The 22,142-nt window shown below is 43.0% G+C and overlaps 1 protein-coding gene across 5 annotated transcripts in view; it reads left to right on the top strand.

Annotated features, from left to right (window-relative positions):
• LOC129702820 (plastin-2-like) overlaps positions 1-22,142 on the top strand; it is a 69,766-nt gene that overhangs the window by 24,633 nt on the left and 22,991 nt on the right. For all 5 annotated transcript variants that reach the window (XM_055644823.1, XM_055644822.1, XM_055644825.1 and 2 more), the window contains 5 exons: positions 6,665-6,773; positions 8,149-8,306; positions 12,318-12,444; positions 14,917-15,052; positions 19,613-19,694. In XM_055644823.1, coding sequence (XP_055500798.1) covers positions 6,707-6,773; positions 8,149-8,306; positions 12,318-12,444; positions 14,917-15,052; positions 19,613-19,694 — 570 coding nt within the window. In that variant the 5' untranslated portion in view covers positions 6,665-6,706. The remainder of the gene's footprint in view (positions 1-6,664; positions 6,774-8,148; positions 8,307-12,317; positions 12,445-14,916; positions 15,053-19,612; positions 19,695-22,142) is intronic.

The raw sequence follows: 22,142 nt of genomic DNA, 5'->3' as shown, positions 1-22,142 counted from the left end.
ATTCCCACCTATATTTCAGATTATATAAATCTTTAAATTGAAAAAAAGCACTATCAGCGTTTCCACTTTGATGGAAATTACCCAAAATTCTGGTTCCGGTCCGCTGGAAGATTTGGGGGAAAAAATTGCGACCATCCGCGTCTGCGCAGTTGGGGGAAGCCGGTGACGCAGTAGCAACGTAATATAACGCTGCCTCTCCGCGCGTGCGCAGTGGGCCCGGGCGGGTTCAGATCTCCATTTGCACTCCACACAATCACCTCGATGCCTCGTGTCTACCAAAGATCCTAGGTGTCTACTCCAGGTAAGTAGTGGAATATTGTGTTGCGGGAGTGCCCGTTTCTCCAGGCCGGAGGGGGGGGGAGGGGCTGCGGTGTCTGTGGCGCAGAGTTGGAGCCTCATTGCGTGGGAGGGAGAGAGAGGGGGAAGGAGGGAGAGAGGGGGGGATGTGAGACAGGGAAAGGGGGTGTTGAGACAGGGATAAAGAGAGGGAGGGGAGAGTGAGAGAGAGGGGGGAGGGAAATGGGGAGGGGTGGAGGAGGGAGGTGCCCCCTCCCTCTCTACCCCCCTCCCTTCCTTCTAGAGCCCCTCTACCTCTACCACCCCTCCCTCTCTACCACCCCTCCCTCTCTAGGAATTGAAGAGGGAGGGTGAAGAGGAGGAGGGAGTGCTGGGGATGAGGAGAAATGAGCCGTGCCTGCGCAGTTGGGGCTGTAAGTGAGTGGTGCAATATTGCGTTGGGGGAACGGCTTGCGTTGGGGGAACGGGTGAGTGGTGGAATCTTGCATTGGGTCTGCACTTGGTCTAGTAATCTTTAAAATTCCATGTATTGATTTAAGGTGGGACCTCAGTTAAATTACTTAGAATTGATTTGAAAGCAATGGTTTGTATGCTTTCATGCTATGAACTTTATAGCCAGGGACTCTGTTAAGAGTCTTGCTATTAACTGTATACTCCTTAAAAGTGCAACACCCCACACTTCCTTGGGTTAAACTCTGCCATTTCTCCACCCATTCTATATCCCGCTGCGTCTTCTCACAGCATTCCTCACTGTCTGCAACCCATTACATTCCTCACTGCCCACCAACCCATTACATTTACATGTAGGTTATTTATATGTATTACAAACAGCAGAGGTCCCAGCACAGATCCCTGTGTGGAACTCCACTGGTCACAGACCTCCAACCAGAATATCTACCTTCCACCACAACCCTCTGCCTTCTATGTATAGGCCGGGTTTGAACCCATACAACCAAGTCAATATGCATCCCGTACATTTTAATATTTAGGATCAGCCACCATGAGAGACCTTATCAAAACCCTTACTAAAATCCATGTATACAACTTCCACCACCCTATCTTCTTCAATTTATTTCATTACCTCCTCAAAAGACTTGAAAAAGTTAGTGAGACACTGCCTGCCACATACAAAGCTGTGCTGGCTATCCCTAATTAACCCATTCTCTTCCACATAGGAGTAAATCCTATCGTGAAGAAGTCTCTCTAATAGATTCCCTACCACTGACAGGAGGCTCACCAGACTGTAGTCCCCTGGATTCTCTTTAGTTCCTTTCTTCAACAAAGGAACAACATTGGCCATTCTCCAGTCATCTGCAACCTCGCCAGTGGCTAGAGAAGAAGCAAAGATCCTCATCCCAATCCCAGTAATTTATCTTGCTTCTCTTAATTATCTGGGATAGATCCCATCAGACTCTTGGGATTTATCCACGTTAATGCTCTTTAAAAGTCGCAGCATCACCTCTTTCTTGATCAAAAATTGTCGTATATTAGCGTTCTCTATACTGATCCCACTGTCCTCAATGTCCTTCTCCTTGGTGAATACTGCTTATAAGACACTTGTATAGCAAGTCATCTACTTCCTCTCACTCCAACACAATTCGCTCGTTTACCTTTGGGTGATCCTACCTTCACCCGGGTTAGCATTCCTGGTTACCTGGAGGCAATTATTTTGCCATTAGTGCTTTATGACATGAAATTGGAAATATTCAAGCACTGGGATTAGTGTATTTCAGAAAATATCACAAGTGAACCATCTGAAAATAATTTTGAAAGTGAATTGACTTTGGCTTTGCTTCCAAAGACAAAACCTTTTCCACAAGCTGCAGTGGGTCCTGAACATATATTTCAATTATTAGCCTCAATATTTCTGTAGAACCTCAATTTTAAACATGCATCAGGAGTCCTATAAGAAAGTGTAAAAAGCCATAAACACTTTAAAGTAGCCTGTGGAGATTCTTATTGTAGAGCATAAGATAGAAACAGTGTTATGTTATGTACCTCTGCCTTTGTAATGGAGCACATTTTGCTTCTATCTTCACTGAATCTGAATGTGTCCATGTAACCAATAGGACAAGATGTATTTATGTCTCTACAAAGAACTTGTTTCCAATCATAGCTCGGAACGATCCTGCAGTTTGGAAGTAATGCCTCTGAGTATTTTGTGATTGGTGATGCTGTTCCCCATAATGGAAAAATGTTGCACACTTTTCCTCATCCACTAAATGTCAAAATTAGCATTTGAAAATAGGATAACATTTCACTGAGGATTGTAACTTTCCAGTATTGTGATTTAAGATATGCAGTTTCAATGGCACCGGAGTTCACTAATGGGCCTTTTTCACGGGGCGACTTGACACAAGATGTAGCCAGAGTGAAGTGGTCGTGGTCTAGCACGATATCACACGATATAACGGGGGGGCAGACAAAGAGTTCCCACGGTACTCGGCATTTCTGTTATTTGTGCGAGTGACTTGTCCGTCTCCCGAGCTTTCCCGTTAAATCTTGAATGATATTGTAAACTGTCAAGTGTAATTAAATCATCACGTGGCACAAATTATGTCACTTTTTTTTTCACACACTATAAATATCCACCCTTGGTTGAATTGGTATATACACACACAAAGCAGAGTTTTACTGTGTATGTGGGAGAGGGGGAGAAAGAGACGTACACTCACAGAGGCAGAGCCTCTCAGCCTGTGTGAGAGGGAGGGAGGGAGAGAGAGAGAGGCACACACAAGGTGGATGTGAAATCTCACCTGCCTGTTTCAGTGACAGACACCCGCCGCCAATAAATGAAGACACCCCCATCGGTCTCCCCCTCCTCTCCCTCGACTCCCCCACCTTTCCCTCCCAACTCCAGTCCCGTCCCGACCCCCTGGGAAACTGAAGGGAGCAACAATTAATTGCCCGCTGAGTTAAAGAGTTCCCATGATGTTAGTTGCGCCCAAGTTTAAATTTCCAACGTGTGTTTCAGAGTAAATCAAAAACTGTCTGAATCAGCAAGTTAGACACAAAATGCTGGAGTAACTCAGCGAGCCAAGCAGCATCTCTGGAGAAAAGGAATATATTCCATTTTTGGTCGAGACCCTTCTTCGGGATGATTGTAGGGGGGAACTGGAAGCAAGAAAAGACCGGGACAAATCAGGGTCAATAACAGATTACCTCAGCAGGGTATTTTGAAGAGGGGTCCCAACCCGAAATGTCGCCTAACCCTTTCCTCCAGAGATGCTGCCTGACCCACTGAGCCACTCCAGCACTTTATGTCTATATTTGGTTCCCTGATAGGCCAATTGTTGGCTAGGGATAGTGTGATCCCAAGAGGGAACCAGCGTTGCAAACCATGGACTGGTTAACCGACATTTACTGCATGGGGAGGGGGGGGGGGGGGGAGGGGGGAGGGGGTGGGGGGGGGGGGAGAGAGAGAGAGAGCGTAAGTTACCTAAAATTAAATAATTCAATGTTCATAGTGAACACAGACACAAAATGTTGGAGTAACTCAATGGGTCAGGCAACATCTCTGGAGAAAATGAACAGGTGACGTTTGTGTCTATCTTCCGTAAAACCAGCATCCGCAGTTCCTTCCTGCACAATGGATCTCAGTGTCAAGTCTCTGACTCCCGTTGGCAGGCCATTCGGCCCACAGCCCGCCCAGCGATGACTAACCCATGTCACAGGGGGATGGTGTGAAGGCGGAGTTAGACAGAGCTTGATTAATGTTACGGTTGGGGAATGGGCCATAATATGGCCAGGGAAACGCTGTTATTCATGATGCCACCTCCGCCCTTTCCCAGCTGTTCTCAATCGCACCCCTGGCCACACAAAAATTTATACTTTAAGAAGGAATACACGGAACATTTAAACTCGGAACGCTTCTAACAGAGTGAGCCATGTGAGCACTTTGATCATTCTCTCTGTATTTGCATTTGACAAAATAGTCGGAAAAAAATGTTTAAAAGTGTTCATACCTTTTGCTATGCCTAATTGGCCCTTACCTCTGCGAAAATAGTCTGATATTCGTAGGTGAAATGTCACCAACAATATTTGATTCTGTTATTAATTGACTAATAATTGACTCTATTAGCAATTTATTAAATCTGACTACATGCTGCACAGTGGTAGAGTTGCTGCCTCACAGCCCCAGAGACCGGGGTTCGATCCTGACCATGGGTGCACCGGTTTCCTCTCACACTCCAGAGATTACAGGTTTGTAAGTTAATCGGCTTCGGTAACATTGTAAAATTGTCCCTGGAGTGTATAAGAATATGTGGTCGGCGCGGACTCGGTGGGCCGAAGGGCCTGTTTCCGCGCTATATCTCTAAAATCTGAAGTTAGGTAATGTCTAAAGGAACTGCAGATGCTGGTTAATACGCACAAAAGGGCACAAAATGTTGGTGTAACTCAGCAGGTAAGTCAGATATGGGAAGAAAAGCATAAAAAGCTGGAGTAAGTCAGTGGGTCAGGCAGCTTCTCTGGAGAAAAAGAATAGGTGGCAATTCGAATCGGAACCCTTCTTCAGACATCCTAATCGGAATTGAGTCTGAAGATGTGTCTCGTCCCGAAACACCACCTATTTTTCTCCAGAGATGTTGCTTGACTCGCTGAGTTACTCCAGCTTTTTGTGTCTGTCTTCGTTTTAAACCAGCATGTGCAGTTCACTCCTTTACACGGGTCTCTGGCGAACATTGATTGGTAGCGTTCTGGACCATGCTTCGGAAAGGCATCGATCGCTGGTCGGCGAGGACTCCGAGCTGTATCTCTCAAAGAAGTACATGTGAAAAATTTCTCACGGACCGTAAAAATGCGGGACCTTTCAGTAAAGTCCCTTTTAAAGATTATAGTTATTTTCTCATGAATAAGTCGATGTCCATATGCGGATGCAAATCTTTGTTTTTTAAATTCAATCCCACAGAAGACAATTTTTACTCACCTCCTGTCCCCTCTGTCCAGCTTCCGGGTTCACCGTTCGCAGGAGTTCCCACGGTACACGCAAGAGTCAGTACGGATATCGCACTGGCCACTACGTGCATATAATGTTGCAATGTTCAACCACAAGTGTACAAGTCACTCTTGGAGAAATTCAAGCTTGTTTGAATTTTCTCCCGAGTCACCAAGTTACACGAGTACCTGCCGTTAGCGCCACGGTGGTCCACGAATGCCGTACGGTTATCGCAAGAGGTTCCCACGATGTTCAACTATGGTTAACTCTTGCGTCAAGTCGCCCCGTGAAAAAGGGGTTTAAATGTGGATTCATAAATGGTGCTGCTGAAACCTTCAATCTGTTTTTTCCCTTCCCACTATTATTGGTCGTATTTCAAGGATCATTCATGAAATTCCTCAGAAATAAAGTAATGATTTTACTGCAATGTATTCTCTTACTTTATTCTTGGTCAATGAGCTCTAGCAGCAAGGTCAGGATTACACTAAAAGATTGTGATGAACTTGTATTGGACTGCATTGGCTCAAGATGACTGGAGGTTCTTACACAAAGCTGTATACAATTTTGACTCAGCAAAAGGGTCGGACCCACCAGCATGCGCCTGCATGCGGCAAGCGCGACCAAACCAGAAGCGGGAGGCATATGGAGGTCGAGTGAGTGACACGGCGTCAAGGCGGCTGCGTATGCCCATCGAGGCGGTGCGTACGGCGTCGAGGCGGCTGCGGACCGGCAGGCCATTGCCGCACGGGATTTTTAAACACGGTCAGTTTTTCGGAGCCCCGCGCGATGTCGGGACCAGCTCCGCACAACTCCATACGGCTCCGGCGATCGATGTGTGACCGGCCCCGCGAGGCCGTACGGCTCAAGCAACCATGTTAGGTCGCACTTGCCGCATGCTGGTGGGACCGGCCCTTGCCGCATGGAGTCGCATACTCGTGAGACAGGCCATTCGACCCATCAAGTCTGCTCCGCCATTCAATAATGGCTGATCTATCTCTCCCTCCTAGCCCCGTTTTGCCTTCTCCCCATAACCTCTGACACACGTACTAATCTGGAATCTATCTCTGACTTCTGTGACAAAGAATTCCTCAGATTCACCACCTATTCACAAACCTATTTCCAGGTTAGATTTCTCTTGTTGCAGCAAGTTTTGTTTACAGAATTCAAATCATCGGACAGCAAGACAGAATTGTAAGATTATGATTCAAGAATTAAAGTCAGAGCAGCTGATAATAAACCAATGCAATAAATGGTTAACTGTTTTCTTTCTTTACAGATGCTGTTTCAACCGGTCAAGCATTTCCATCATTTGTTTTTATTAAATAAAAAATAATTTTCTTTCTTGGGTAGATACAAAGATTTTGAGAGAAATTACTCATCTTGACTTGTAATATGCAGAAAATAAACCAAATATTATGAATTTGGTTTCAGGTTACACGTACAGCTCACAGTGATCAGAGATATTAAACGACAATGGCAGTAACACGACAGATCTCCACTGACGAACTGGAAGAACTTAAAGACGCATTTTCAAAAATTGGTGGGTAACTGAGCTACATAATTCTAGCAACATTAAAGCATGAAGGATAATTAAAAGTGCCTGGCTGCAATTAATAAAAGTAAGACCAGTGCCTATTTAAAGACACAATCACCCATCTCTGACCTTTCAAAAGTATCTTCAGCTCATTTAAGGTCCAGCCACTCCAGGTTCACTGTGGAGGAAACAGCCACATTTGAACAAATACCATTCACGAGCTTAAAGGGTATACGGCTTAATCCCTCCTTACTCCATTCCCTTCCATCCTTTCCTGTGCCCCACCTGGATGCGCCTGCACCCATTTCCTCTTCCCTTTCCATCTATATTCCTTCCTCTGGTTTCACAATTTACACTTCTATCCTTATCTCATAATTTTTGTCATTTCATCTGACCTTTGTCCAAATATATATGTCTTTCAAAGAAAAATCTTCTATATCTAGCAGTCACTTGCGAGGCTTTGTGCCTCTCCTCCAGCTTTTTCTCCCCCCCCCCCCCCCCTCCAGTCTGAAGAAGGGTCCCAACCTGAAGTGTCACCTACCCATGTATTCCATAGACGCTGCCTGACCTGCTGAGTTACTTCAGCACTTTGTGGCTTTTGTAAATCAGCATTTGCAGTTCCTTGTTTCTCCATCTTAAAAGGTTATTTTCAAGCATGGACAAATTGCTTATTATGCATCAGTTCAAGTTATCCACTCACAGTTTGAGACCACCATCATGATTGTTTATGGACAAATACTTCAAATTTCATAATTTCTACACAATGTTGTTGGTTTAAGTGGCTGAGTAACAAAGTACCAAGCTCCAGGTAGAAATCAGTATAAAGAGACCAGAATTTGTTCCTGGTATTGTTTTATTCCTTGTAATAGACACACTAAGCTCTGACATTGTGTTAATATCTGTGGTGTTTGTATTCTCTTCCTGCTGCCAGTTTTTTTTTTGTGGGAACTCCACTGTATCACATTTTTTCTTGAAAGAAGTGGAACCCCAGAAGCAGGATGTCAGGGTTGGCAAGCAGCAGCTAGTCTATTTCACAAGTACAAGTTTATTTCATATGTACAAGTACGGTGAGGTGCAGGTACAATGAAAAACTTGCTTGCAGTAGCATCACACAAACTCAAACACAAAAACATGAAATATACATAAAATTACACACGACAGTAAAAAGAAGACTGCAAAAAAAAGATATTCATGCAAAACAAAATGAGCAAAAATAGTTATCTGTTTGCACAGAAATTTCCACAAGCAGAACCACATGTGTCCATGAACAGTACTGTGTCGTCCATATCCTCAAAGCTGGTCATACATTCATTCAAATTGATTAATTCATTACGATATTATGATTTTAAAGGCTTTAATTCTACCTCATTTTCTATTTCAGATATTGACCAGTCTGGGTACATTGATGGCAGTGAACTCCAAAATCTTTTTAAAGAAGCTAACCTACCTTTACCAGGCTTCAAAATCCGTGAAATAAAAGAAAAGTTTGCAGAATCTGGAAATCAGAAAGACAAAATTAGTTTTGAAGACTTTCTTGATGTAGGTCCTTTGGGTTTGTTTTGTTGAGAGCGCAAATTTATTACTGTTTAATCCCATCAGCGCCGTAAGAACATCAAAAAAAGATGGGCAACCCTTTCACTGAAGTACTTTAGGTTTACCCACTGCATGTATCAGCTAATTGGGAATAACAAAGTCCTGTAAAAGTTAAGATAGCAACTGATCAGTTTAAAAAATATATATAGCTGGATTAATGGATTAACCAGGATTATGAGGATTTTCCTTGTCTATCAGGCAGATTCCCTATAACCTGAATCAAAAGGCAGGATATATATTTGATTTTAGGCACATACATAATTTTTTTTTAATATATATTTTATTGGAAGCATTTGTACAAAAACTGTGACAATTTTACAGCTTTGGCACAGCTTTAATTTTAACATTTTTCAAACAGAACATTAAATTAAAAAGAAAGGAAAGAGAAGAAAGAGAAAAAGAAAAGAAAGAAGGAAAAAGAGGAGATATATCCGTTGACCCACACATGCGCCCGCTCACCCAACCCTCTTAGTGTAGATTTTACCTCCGTGTAAATGGTCTGAGCTCAGAATATATCTCTTCAAAACTATATAGTGGTGGTAAATAATACCCTAAAATATTGAAATGAACTTTGAACCTAAAACATTCAAATTATCAAATTTGAAACAATTTGACAATTTAACAATTTGAAAATCAGATTTTGAAAATCTGATTTTGAAATTCTCATTCATGCTTTCATATTCTATCTTCCAATAAGTGTAGCCCTCACCCCCCAAGGCTTTCTCGTAGTTCCATTTTTTAATTCCTTGCTTGGTCATTAGGTTCCTGGGGTGTTCCACAACATTAACATAATTTACGCTCAGCAATTTGCCACACAAAAAAATAAATGTGCAGTGGCAAGTGTACTTAATAGCAGATGTTATTAAATGCGCTGATATGGCAACTGTGTGGCCAACATATGGTGCAATTCATCAGCACAATTTTTGTTTTGAAAGATTCAGAGATGTGAATTAAAGACAGTCCAGGAACAACATAAGCATATTTCTGAGTACAATCTTTGCCATTAGTATTGTGTAACTCCAGAGGACATGACCTTGCTGTTCCCAAGTGCTTGATAGGCAATCTAGTATCTAGTCTTTGTGGAATTCACCTTGGATGTCTGGAACCAGATATCCCGAAGAGTTTACAGCTTTTATAAGGAACATTTCCCCCACCCTGATAAACACAGACATTCAAAAAGTAATCAAGGTTTGGTCACAACTTGTATTTGGATGAATTTATTATTGTTCCCATTGCTTTTGCAAAACATTGCACCATAAATGGTGGCCAGGTATTATTAGGAGTGTTTAAAGGGTGTATTACAAGTAAGGATCTTTGATGGCTGAGGTTGATGGTGACAAGGATTTGAGTGAACATATGGCCAGTTTGAAACATGGAGCAAATGAGAATTCCTTTAGAGATTTTGAATTCTGAGCCAGAACTGTACAGAGCAATGTTGAAGCCAGTGTGGAGTCCAATCTGCAGAATGGGCAAGAGATCTGTCAGAAAGACTTGAGAAATGTAAGCTTTGTGGAAAACTGTGATGGAGAGCAGAATTAACCCAGGATTTATAATGGAAGAACTGCCCCTGACATGGACGAAAAGCAGCATGTAATTGTGCTAAGCGTAGATCACGAAATCAAAAGACATAGGAGCATAATTAGGCCATTTGGTCCATCAAGCCTGATCATTGCTGAGCTATTTTTCCTTCTCAACCCCGTTTTCCTACCTTCTTCCCCTAACCTTTGACGTCCTTACTGATCAAGAACTTATCAATCTTCCTTTTAAAAATACCCAGTTGCTTGGTCTGCACAGCCGTCAAAGCAATAAATTCCACAGATTCACAACCCTTTCGCTAAATAAATTCCTCCTCATCTCCTTTCTAAAGGTATGCCCTTTAGCCTGAGGCTGTGCCCTCTGGTCCAAGACTCTCCCACTACTGGAAACATCCTCTCCACATCCACTCTATCTAGGCCTTTCATTATTTGGTCGGTTTCAATGAGATCTTCCTTTATCCTTCTAAACTCCAGTGAGTAAAGACCCAGAGCCATCAAACACTCCTGATATGTTAACTCAAACATCCCTGGGATCATTCTCGTGCTCCTCTGGACTCCCCAGCACGTCCTTTTCCAGATGTAGGGCCCAAAACTGCTCACAATATTTGAAAATGTGGCCTGGCCATTGCCTTATAAGGTCTCAGCAATACACCCTTGCTTTTATATTCCAGTCCTCTCGAAATGAATGCTTACATTGCATTTACCTTCCTTACTACTGAATTAACCTGCAAATTAACCTTTTGGGAATCCTGCACCAGCACTCCCAAGTCCCTTTGCACCTCTTATTTCTGACTCCTCTCCCCATTTAGCAAATGGTCAACATCTTTATTCCTTTTACCAAAGTTCATGACTGTGCACTTTGCTACATTGTATTCCATTTGCCATCTCTTTCCACTCTCATAACCAATGCAAGTCCTTTTGTAGACCCCCCAGCTTCCTCAACACTACCTTCCGCTCCATCTATCTTTGTATCAGCCACAAACATTGCCACAAAGCCTTCAATTCCATTATCCAGATCATTAACATATAAAAAATGTGGACCCAACAACAACCCCTGCAGAACACCACTAGTCACCAGCAGCCAACCAGAAAAGGCCCATTTTAATCCTACTTCTTGCCTTCTGCCAGTCAGCCAATCTTCTCTCCATGCTAGTTCCTTGCCTCTAATACCTCAGACTCCTATTCTTGCCTCATGTGCAGCATTTTATCAAAGACCTGATAATCTATGTAAACAATATTTGCTGACTCGCCTTTGTCAATCCTGCTTGTACTCATTCAAAGAATCCCAACAGATTGGTCAGGTAAGGTCTCCCCTCAACAAAACCATACTGACATCAGCCTATTGTATCATATGCTTTCAAGTACCCTGAATCCTCATCCTTAATAATGGACTCTTACCAACCGCTAAAGTCAGGCTGACCAGCGTGTAATTTATTTTGCCTCGCTCCCTTCTTAAACAGTGGAGTTATATTTGCAATTTTCCAGTCCTCTGGAACAATTCTTGAAAGATCTCTCCTAATGTTTTCACAATCTCTACTGCTACTTCTACCAACTTTCAGAACCTTGGGGTGTAGTCCATCTATTCCAGGTGACTATGATTTGTATTGCTCTTCCTGCATTGCCCATTAATGTTTAAAAACCAGAACAAATTGGAAACACAGCAAATTAGGCAGCATCTGTGGAAGGAAAGACTGAATTAACATTGTAAGCTGAACGCCCTTTTATTTCACATTTCCAACACTCACTGTGGTTTGGTTATTAAGGTGAGAGTCATGCTCATTGAGAGCATATTTACTTCTGAGTCAGAAGCGTGTGGGTTTGAGTTCCATTGCACAGACTTGAGTACATATCTTGGCTGACACTTCTGTTGAATATTGCAATGTGTCATACTGTCAGGGCGCTGCTGGATGTGATGTCAAACTGAAGCTCAGTCTGCTCAATGGTGTGAACAAAAGGATTCCATAGCATTGGTTACAAAAAGTGCAATGGAGTTATAAAAAGCCCTTATCAATGTTACTCTACAATTAACTTAACTGGTCATTACCACAATCCTAAGCGTGGGAGCTAGCTGCTCAATTACTTTTGCTCCTAAACTTAAACAGTACCTCTAAGGCAAAGCAGAAATGCAAAGATTGTTTAATGCATTATCCTAACCTGCAATTGTGGTAAATTAGTCCCTCTCTTAGTTACATTGTGTACTCTTTTAGTGGTTACTTGACAACTGTCCCTCTTTAGGATAAAACATAAACACGAGGCTACCCACAGCAGCACCTTATCAGACCAGGTTCTCAGACAGGTATATACATACATAGGTTTGCCACGCATTCCTGTCTTATTGAACTTTGTAAACCTTGTTTCCCAAATCTCTGGATGTTCATGGTTTTTAGTTTCCCCCATTGAAAGATGTCTTGCATTTTCACAGCTTTTCTCTGGTTTGAAGAGCGATGAAGTTGCCAAAACATTCCGAAAGCAAATCTTCAAGAAGGAGGGAATCTGTGCAGTTCACGGAACTGAAAAGTCCAGTGAAGGAACTCAGCACTCATATTCAGGTACTAGAGGGTGACTTGTTCACTTTGTGTGATTCGAATTATACCTGATTCTACATTGGTGCCCAAGTGCTGATTTGATGCTTTTGATTTTCCCTTTAAAGGGAGACTAGATATGTGCATGAGAAAGAAAGGAACAAAAGGATATAAAGATGCAACGAGACAAAGATGGGTTGATAGGGGCAGGGCCGTAGACACAGTCTATACTATATGGACTTAATCAAGGGATTTTTTTAATGTTCCGCATGGTAAGAGGTTCTGGAAGGTTAGATTGCATGGGATCCAGGAAGAGCTAGCGAGCGAACGAGATACAGAATTTGCTTCATAGTAAAAAGCAGAGGATGGTGTTGCAAGATTGTTTTTCAGACTGGAGGACTGTGACTAGTGGTGTGCCTCAGAAATTGGTGCTGCACCCTTTGTTGTTCGTCATCTATATGGACAATTTAGATGAGAATGTACAAGACATGATTAGCAGGTTTAGGTTTATTATTGTAACTTGTGTCGAGGTACTGTCAAAAGCTTTATTTTGCATGCTATCCAATCAGATCAGATATTATATACAAATACAATTGAGTCATCCTCGAGTACAATAGATAAAGCAAAGATCGCAGAATGTATACAGTAGTTCTCAGCATTGTAACGCACCAGGTCCATAGACAAAGTTTAATGTCCACAATGGGGTAGAGGTGAATCGGACAGTACCCTAGCTTATAGAGGCACCATACAGAAGCCTGATACAGGGAAAGAAGTTGCTCCCGAGGCTGGTGATGTACACTTTCAAGATTCTGTATCTTCTGCCTGATTGGGAGCGGGGAGAAGTAGGTATGACTGGGGTGGGATGTCATTGATTATATTGGTTGATTCTCAGAGGCAGCGTGACATGTAGATGGAGTCAATGGTGGGATGTCTGGCTTGTGTGATGGACTGGACTACATCCACAACGCTCTGCAATTTCTTGCAGTCCTGCGCTCTGTTCCCAAACCAAGTTGTGATATAACCCGACTGTGCTTTCTATGGCGCAACTGTAGTTTGTAGGTGACACTCAAATAGGTGGTATTGTAGACATGTGAAGATTGTTATCAAGAATTACAGAGGGATGTTGAACAGCTGGTCATGTGGGCTGAGGAATGGCAAATGGAGATCAATCAGATAATGTGAGATGTTGCATTTTGGGAAGTCAAACCAGGGCAGATCATTCACAGTGAACAGTAGGGCCCTGGGGGTTGTTGTGGGACGGAGGGATACAGGAGTACGCGTTCCCTGAAAGTGGCATTGCAGGAAGTTAGGGTTGTAAAGAAGGCTTTTGACACGTTGACCATCAGTCAGGAAATTGAATATAGAAGTTGGGACATTATGTTACAGTTGAACAAGATGCTAGCGAAGTCGCACTTCAAATATTGTGTTCAATTTTGGTCACCCTGCTGGAGGAAAGATGTCATTAAGCTGGAAAGAGCGCAGAGAAGATTTATGAGGATATTGCCTGGACTTGAGGGCTGAGCTATGGGAACATGTTGGGCAGGCTAGGACATTATTCCTCACAGCGCAGGAGGCTGAGGGGTAATATTATAGAGGTGTATAAAATCATGAGGAACTAATAGGGTAAAATGCACAGTCTTTTTCCAAGGGTAGGAGATTAAGAATCAGGCATAGGTTTAAAGGGAGAGAGAAAAGATTTAATCGGTACCTAAGGGGAATATGGAACAAGCTGCCAGAGAAGTAGTTGAGGCAGGTACAATGCCAACATTTAAAATACATTTGAACAGGTACATGATAGAAAAGATGGGCCAAATGCTGGCAAATGGGACTAGCATAGATGGAACACGTTGATTGGCATGGATGAGTTGTGGCAAAGGGTCTGTTTCCGTGTCATATGATACTGTGACTCCAGTAGTCGCATGCTCCCTTGAAAAGGATTTTCAGTTTGGGCAGTTGTATTATAAACATCTTCTGTAGTTTCCCCAAATTCAGTTACCACATTAAATTCACAACAAAGTCGGCAAATGGGACTTGCTGGCTAGAATTAACAAATTCTTGAGAACAGATGACAGTGAAGGAGGTGTTTAAAAAAAAAACTCTCCTGGAATGATGATTGCAGTGACCAACATCCCACACCCTATGGGTGAAAGATTTTCGCCAGCTATTCCTCAGACTATAAAAAGGAGAACTGTGCTTTCCAGTTAGAGCTCATTGTCTGCAGAGTGAAGGACACTGACCATAAATACATTGCCACTGATTGATATTTCTTTTGTTCCTATAATTATTGTTTAAGCAAGAATCGATTCTGTAAAGTATTTAAAATTGTATTTTCCAGGTTGTTATTTGAAATTATGATTACTGTATTGTACTATATGTAATGTATATGGAGGGGAGTGGATTGTGATATTTCTGCAGAAATGTTGAGTATATAGGTGGGTCAGGTCTCTGCCTTCTGTTGGCTCGCAATAAGTCAATCAAGTCATATTTTATTACTTGCAGAGGAAGAACGATTTGCTTTCGTTAATTGGATCAATAAGGCTTTGGAAAAGGATCCAGATTGTCAACAACTCATTCCTATGGATGCCAACAGTGACACTGAACTTTTTGCTGCTGTTGGGAATGGCATTATCCTATGGTAAGCCTGACACATTTTCCTCAGTAGTAACGGTCATTATCACATGCATCAAGTAGAATGGGGCTTCTGTGTCGATTGATGTGAAATTACTTCCCTAATCTGGCTCCTTGCAATTAAAATCAGGAAGCCAAATTGGTCTTCCAGTACTGTGACCCAATAAATATTCCTGACTTAACCTTATGCTGTCTCTTTCACCGGGATTTACACGGGCAAGTAGGTCAATGACAACAAACCACCAGCATCGCTCCACAGGATTTTCTGTTATGCTTTATGAATGATCAAACTTTTATAAAATTTAAATTAAAAGATTCACTTGATCAAACTGATATTCGGAACAAAATAGTGAGAAGTATTTGTGTATGTTCTCTTCCTAGTAGAACCTTTGAGTATTAAAAGCAATACTTGCAGAGATGGAGAATCAGATGATCCCTGTTTAAAATACCATTCAGGTTTGGCCAGCAAACCTCAGCAAGTTACAACTGGCTTGGAGGGGCTGCAGAGTAGTATGATTAAAATTAGATCCGGCCATTGGTGTTAAATTACAGTATATGTGCAGAAAGGAACTGCAGATGCTGGTTTAAACCGAAGATAGACACAAAAAGCTGGAGTAACTCAGCGGGATTCTCTATTCAGTCTGAAGAAGGGTCTCGACCCGAAACGTCACCCATTCCGTCTCTCCAGAGTTGTTGCCTGTCAAGCTGTGTTACTCCAGTTTCAGTGATATCAGCTGTATTCTCTTAAATTGAGAAATATGAGTTCTGATTTAATAGTGTTTCAAATGACTAAGGAATTTAATGGAAAAGATAGAAAAAAATATTTTCAGTGGAGAAATCCTGAACAAAAGCATACTATGTCAGAACTTCCCTTCATAAGGTCTAAGGAATAGTAGAATTAGGCCATTTGGCCCATCAAGTCTATGCCGCCATTTAATCATGGCTGATCTATCACTCCCTCCTAACCCCATTCTCCTGCCTTCTTCCCATAACCTCTGACACCCGTACTAATCAAGAATCTATCTATCTCTGCCTTAAAAATATCCACCAACAGCCTCCACAGCCTTCTGTGACAAAGAATTCCACAGATTCACCACCCTCTGAGTAAATAAATTTCTCCTCATCTCCTTCCTAAAAGAACGTCCTTTAATTCTGAGGCTATGACCTCTAGTCCTGGACTCTCCCACTAATGGAAACATCCTCTCCACATCCACTCTATCCAAGTCTTTCACTATTCTGCATGTTTCAACAAGGTGCCCTCTCATTCTTCTAAACTCTAGCGAGTACAGGTTCGGTGCTGACAAATGCTCATCATAGGTTAACCTCCTAATTCCTGGGATCATTGTAGTAAACCTCCTCTGGACCCTCTCCAGAGCCAGCACATCCTTCCTCAGATATGATGCCCAAAATTGTTCACAATATTCCAAATGCAGCCTTACCAGTGACTTTTAGAGCCTTAACATTATATCCCTGTTTTTGTATACAAGTCCTCTTGAAATAAATGCTAGCATTGAGTTTGCTTTCTTTACTACCGATTCGACTTGCAGATTAACTCCCAAGACATCCCAAGGGGTCACAGTTTAAGGATAAAGGGGAAATCCTTTAGGACCGAGATGAAAAAACATTTTTCACACAGAGAGTGGTGAATCTCTGGAACTCTCTGCCACAGAAGGTAGTTGAGGCCAGTTCATTGGCTATATTTAAGAGGGAGTTAGATGTGGACCTTGTGGCTAAAGGGATCAGGAGGTATGGAGAGAAGGCAGGTACAGGATATTGAGTTGGATGATCAGCCATGATCATATTGAATAGAGGTGCAGGCTAGAAGGGCCGAATGGCCTACTCCTGCACCTATTTTCTACGCTTCTAAGTTCCTTTGCACCTCCGATTTCTGGATTCTCACCCCATTTAGTAGGTTACGCCTTTATTCCTACTCCCAAAATGCATGACTCCACACATTGCTACACTATATTCCATCTGCTCTTCTCTGCCCACTCTCCCAACCTGTCCAAGTCCTTCTGTAGTGTCCCTCCGTTCTCTACACTATCTGCCCCTCCACCTATTTTCGTATCATCCGCAAACTTTGCCACAAAGCCTTCAATCCCCTCGTCCAAATCATTGATAAATGCAACGTGAAGAGTAGCGGCCTTCTTTCTTTCCCAGTATCTCAAAAATTTAAATTAAATTAATTGTGTTCATTTTAATGTTTATAATTTTCAAAAGCATATTATTTACCTGTATCTCTCCTTTGTTCTATTATTAATTATTTAAATGATCAGGCCTGCTGTTTGTGCAGCTGGCAGATTCAAATAGCAGATTCTACAGCATCAGAAGTCCATCACCAATGGACTCTATGCAGTCCAATGCCAGAACAAAGTAGGAAACCAACCAATAAGTTTGAGACTTGAACATTTGTGTGAGAGACAGAGGCAGCTTCCCAAGGAAGTACAGCTTCTGCATACAAGGCGTAGCTATGGGCACACGCATGGGCCCCAGCTATGCCTGCCTATTTGTAGGTTACGTCGAGCAATCTACAAGGCGTAGCTATGGGCACACGCATGGGCCCCAGCTATGCCTGCCTATTTGTAGGTTACGTCGAGCAATCCTTGTTCAATACATACCAGGGCCCCATCCCCGACCTCTACCTCCGCTACATCGACGACTGCTTTGGTGCCACCTCCTGCACCCGCACACAACTGACTGACTTCATCCACTTCACCACTAACTTCCATCCGGCACTCAAATACACCTGGACCATTTCCGACACTTCCCTACCATTCCTTGACCTCACTATCTCCATTGCAGGTGATAGACTTCTAACCGACATACACTATAAACCCACTGACTCCCATGGCTATCTGGACTACACTTCTTCCCACCCTGCTTCCTGTAAGGACTCCATCCCCTACTCCCAATTCCTCCGTCTACGCCGCATCTGCTCCACGGATGAGGCGTTCCACACCAGGACATCTGAAATGTCCTCACTATTCAGGAAACGGGGGTTCCCCTCCTCCACCATAAATGAGGCTCGCACCAGGGTCTCTTCCATACCCCGCAACACTGCTCTCTCTCCCCATCCCCGCACTCGCAACAAGGGCCGAGTCCCCCTAGTCCTCACCTTTCACCCCACCAGCCGTCACATACAAAAAGTAATCCTCCGTCAGTTTCGCCACCTCCAACGTGACCCCACTACTCGCCACATCTTCCTATCTCCCCCCATATCTGCCTTCCGCAAAGACCGCTCCCTCCATAACTCCCTTGTCAATTCTTCCCTTCCCTCTCGGTCCACCCCCTCCCCGGGCACTTTCCCTTGCAACCGCAAGAGATGCAACACTTGTCCCTTTACCTCCCTCCTCGACTCCGTTCAAGGACCCAAGCAATCGTTCCAGGTGCGACAGAGGTTTACCTGCATCTCTTCCAACCTCATCTATTGCGTCCGCTGCTCTAGCTGTCAGCAGATCTATATCGGTGAGACCAAGCGGAGGTTGGGCGATCGTTTCGCCGAACACCTCCGCTCGGTCCGCAATAACCAAGCTGCCCTCCCGGTGGCTCAGCACTTCAACTCCCCCTCCCACTCCGCCTCCGACCTCTCTGTCCTGGGTCTCCTCCATGGCCACAGCGAGCAGCACCGGAAATTGGAGGAACAGCACCTCATATTCCGTTGGGGAGTCTGCACCCCGGGGGCATGAACATCGAATTCTCCCAATTTTGTTAGTCCTTGCTGTCTCCTCCCCTTCCTCAGCCCCCCTGCTGTCTCCTCCCATCCCCCAGCCTTCTGGCTACTCCTCCTTTTCCCTTCCCTGTCCCCAGCCACCCCCGCCCCCGATCAGTCTGAAGAAGGGTTTCGGCCCGAAACGTTGCCTATTTCCTTCGCTCCATAGATGCTGCTGCACCCGCTGAGTTTCTCCAGCTTTTTTGTGTAACCCCAGCTTCTGCAATATTTCTTCCTGGATTTCTCAGGGAGTTCGAAAGTATTAATGAATTTCTCTCACCATGGATGCAGCCTGATCTATTTTCAATATTTTCTGTTGTTATTTAAAGTGAATCAGACAAGCACCCCAAAGCTGAGGATATAAGGAAATGGCTGTTCACTTCTTTCCTTCTGCTACTTCTTTTACTTGGCAATTTAAAGTGCTCAATGGTTCCAGCAGGGGGAGAAGGGGAATATCTGAGTTTTAAAGGTAAAGAAGACATGAACTGCTGTAGTAAGTCAGCGGGTGAGGCAGCATCTCTGGAGTGATGAATAGGTGACGTTTCAAGTTGGGACACTTCTTCAAACTTAAAAGATAAAGTTAGGATGAATGAGAAAGCAGGTGCTGAAAATCTGAAATAAAAACATCATGTTGGAAAAAATCAGCAGGTCTGGCAGCGTTTGTAGAAGGTCAAACAAGGTCGATGGTTCAGGTCAATGATTTTTCATCAAAACGATATTTCATATATATCCTGTTCAATATCTTGTATATTTATTAAATTGTTCTTTGGTTTTATCTTAATTACAGGATACAGCCTTTCTTGTTGGTTAGCATTGTAATTAATCACTTTGCTGTGTTTAACTTCTATTTTAATCTAGTAAAATGATCAATCTCTCGGTGCCTGATACCATTGACGAGAGGACAATTAACAAAAAGAAGCTCACCCCTTTCACTATACAGGTATTAAGATTAACTATATGGTCTGAATTAATGAAAATATTTGTACCCTTTTAACAGTGAGTTGGGGTGGCCATCATTAACACAACATATGCTGGTCATTTCATTGCCTTTATTTTGTCAGAAATATTACAGTCAAATTATTGTTTCAACTGGAAAATATGTTTTTGACAAAATGGCCAAATATCCTGCAGCTGCCCTAAAATGGATGCAGGGATTGTGATGTGCACTTAACTCACATCCTTGTGGCTCGAATCACAATTGTTTCAGGGCACAACCAGGGCTGATTTCATCAGATTGATTAGCTGTTCTTGTTAGTTGGCTAATATTCATTGGGACAAGCATCAATTAAAGCTTTCTACTTATAACTATGCCAAGTGAATATGACCTGGCAGTATTGCCAGTTGGTACAACATGGGATAGTATAATCTGCAGCTTTTGTACATTTCTGTAGAGTCCTTGAGGTGGAAGGTGCAAAGCTAGACCTGCTCTGAGCCTTTTGCAGTCTCCTGAACTGTCAGTCAGCTGTCTTTCACAGCAACCACGCAGCTACAGAGAGGAAGCATTCTGTAGCAACATTAGGCATTACAAAAAATACATTATTGCGATTCGTGGACTTTTGGTGTTATTTCATATCTAAATTTGATGTGTCCCAATGGACACAGCAATGGTTGATAATATGAAGGAATACGTTGTGGGACTTCTGGTGAAAGTGGAAAGGGATAATTTACTGATGTCTCATCTGGTTAGATTGTTCCTGTACAACCAGATAAAAACAGGTCGTCTGTAAGCCACCTACTCCCTCCACCTGCTCCTTATCTAGGATAGCAGGAGATTATCTGCCCTGTTGACATGGTGGTGCAACAACAGAAACTGGCTCAGTAAAGAGTTGGTTGGAGAGTTCAGGGAGATGGTCAAATTCTATATGTTATCATTAAAAAGTTATGACGTGTCTTATTGGGCATGAAGATGGATAACTCCCTGGAGCTTGACAAGATGTATCCTAGTCTGCTATGGGCGGCAGAGGCTGGGATTCCTTACAGATACTTAAATATTTGCAGTCCATTGGAGACAGCAGATTTAATAATTTTATTCACAAAAGGCAGCAGGCATAAGATGGGTAATGGTAGCCTATTAGTTTTATGCCAATGACATAATTTAAAAAAAAATGTGCGACAGGCTTAATCTACTCTTGGAAAAGCAGGAATTAAACAAAGATTGTGAACATGGCTTTATCTGGGGGAGATAATGTTGGACCAATTTGACGGAATTTTTTGAAGTCCTTAATAAAAGTATTGATGAGGGCAATGCGTTTTATATTATCTACATGGACTTTAGTGAGATTACAAGAAAATAGGTACAGGAGTAGGCCATCGGGCCCTTCAAGCCTGCCCCACCATTTAATATCATCATGGTTGATCTATGATGGCTTCAACTCCTCTTCTATGCCATTTCTCCACACCCATCTGGTTCCCCACCCGCCAGATGTAGAATCCCAGAGGTTCACCATTTGCTGTGCAGAGAAACGTTTATGTACCTCAGTTTGAAATGATCAGCCCCTTATCTTGTAAATTATTCCCTTGTTCAGACTCTTCCACTTGTGAAAACAGTCAGGGGGTGAAGTAGTTAGGTCTTTGATAAGGTCTCGCATAGGAGAATGATCCAAAAGGTTAAAGTTTATCTGATCCAGGGAAAGTTGACAAAACAGATCAAAATTTGGCATCTTCCCGTCTCATTTCCACCTATATTTCCGAAGTTATTAAACGTTAAAATTTTAAAAGCAGCCAAAACCGCCTTCTCACTGACAGCTTCCAGCCTTCTCACAGTGATGATGTCACAATGCCTCTCACAGTGCACCAATCATAATGGGCTCCAAAGCTGGCTGCGACTGCCACAATGACATCACAATGGGACGTTGCCAATGGTAACGATGTTGCTGCCCCTCTACCAATATCTGAAGGGACTGCTCATCAATTTCTGGTTGCATTTTGGTCCCACGATCCTGGTGCTTGGGCACAGTGCAGGGAGTGGCGAGGGCCGATCGTGGGGGAGGGGGAACTCTTTCTGCCCCAACCCGCCCCCGCACCTCCCCGCCCCTACATCCCCCGGGTGAATGCCGATGCTGCATCCACCAGCCCCCCCCACATTGTGGGACGGGATCCAACGGGTCCCACTTGGTTTAGCATACATTAAAATTTGAACATTCTACGTTTGAATGTAGGAAGTATAATTAATAAGATAGGCAATGCCTCAAAATCAGTATTGTTGATGGTGAGGAGGATAGTCATCATTTGTTATATACATTAAAAATTTGGACCTGCATTTAGGAAGTATGATTATTAAGTTTTGAGATATCTCACAATAAGTATTGTTGGTGGTGACAATAGACAATAGGTGCAAGAGTAGGCCATTCAGCCCTTCGAGCCAGCACCGCCATTCAATGTGATCATG

This window comes from Leucoraja erinacea, chromosome 13 (assembly GCF_028641065.1).
Source record: "Leucoraja erinacea ecotype New England chromosome 13, Leri_hhj_1, whole genome shotgun sequence".
In the NCBI taxonomy this organism is placed as follows: Eukaryota; Metazoa; Chordata; class Chondrichthyes; order Rajiformes; family Rajidae; genus Leucoraja; species Leucoraja erinaceus.
This window is presented reverse-complemented; position numbering and strand designations above follow the sequence as displayed.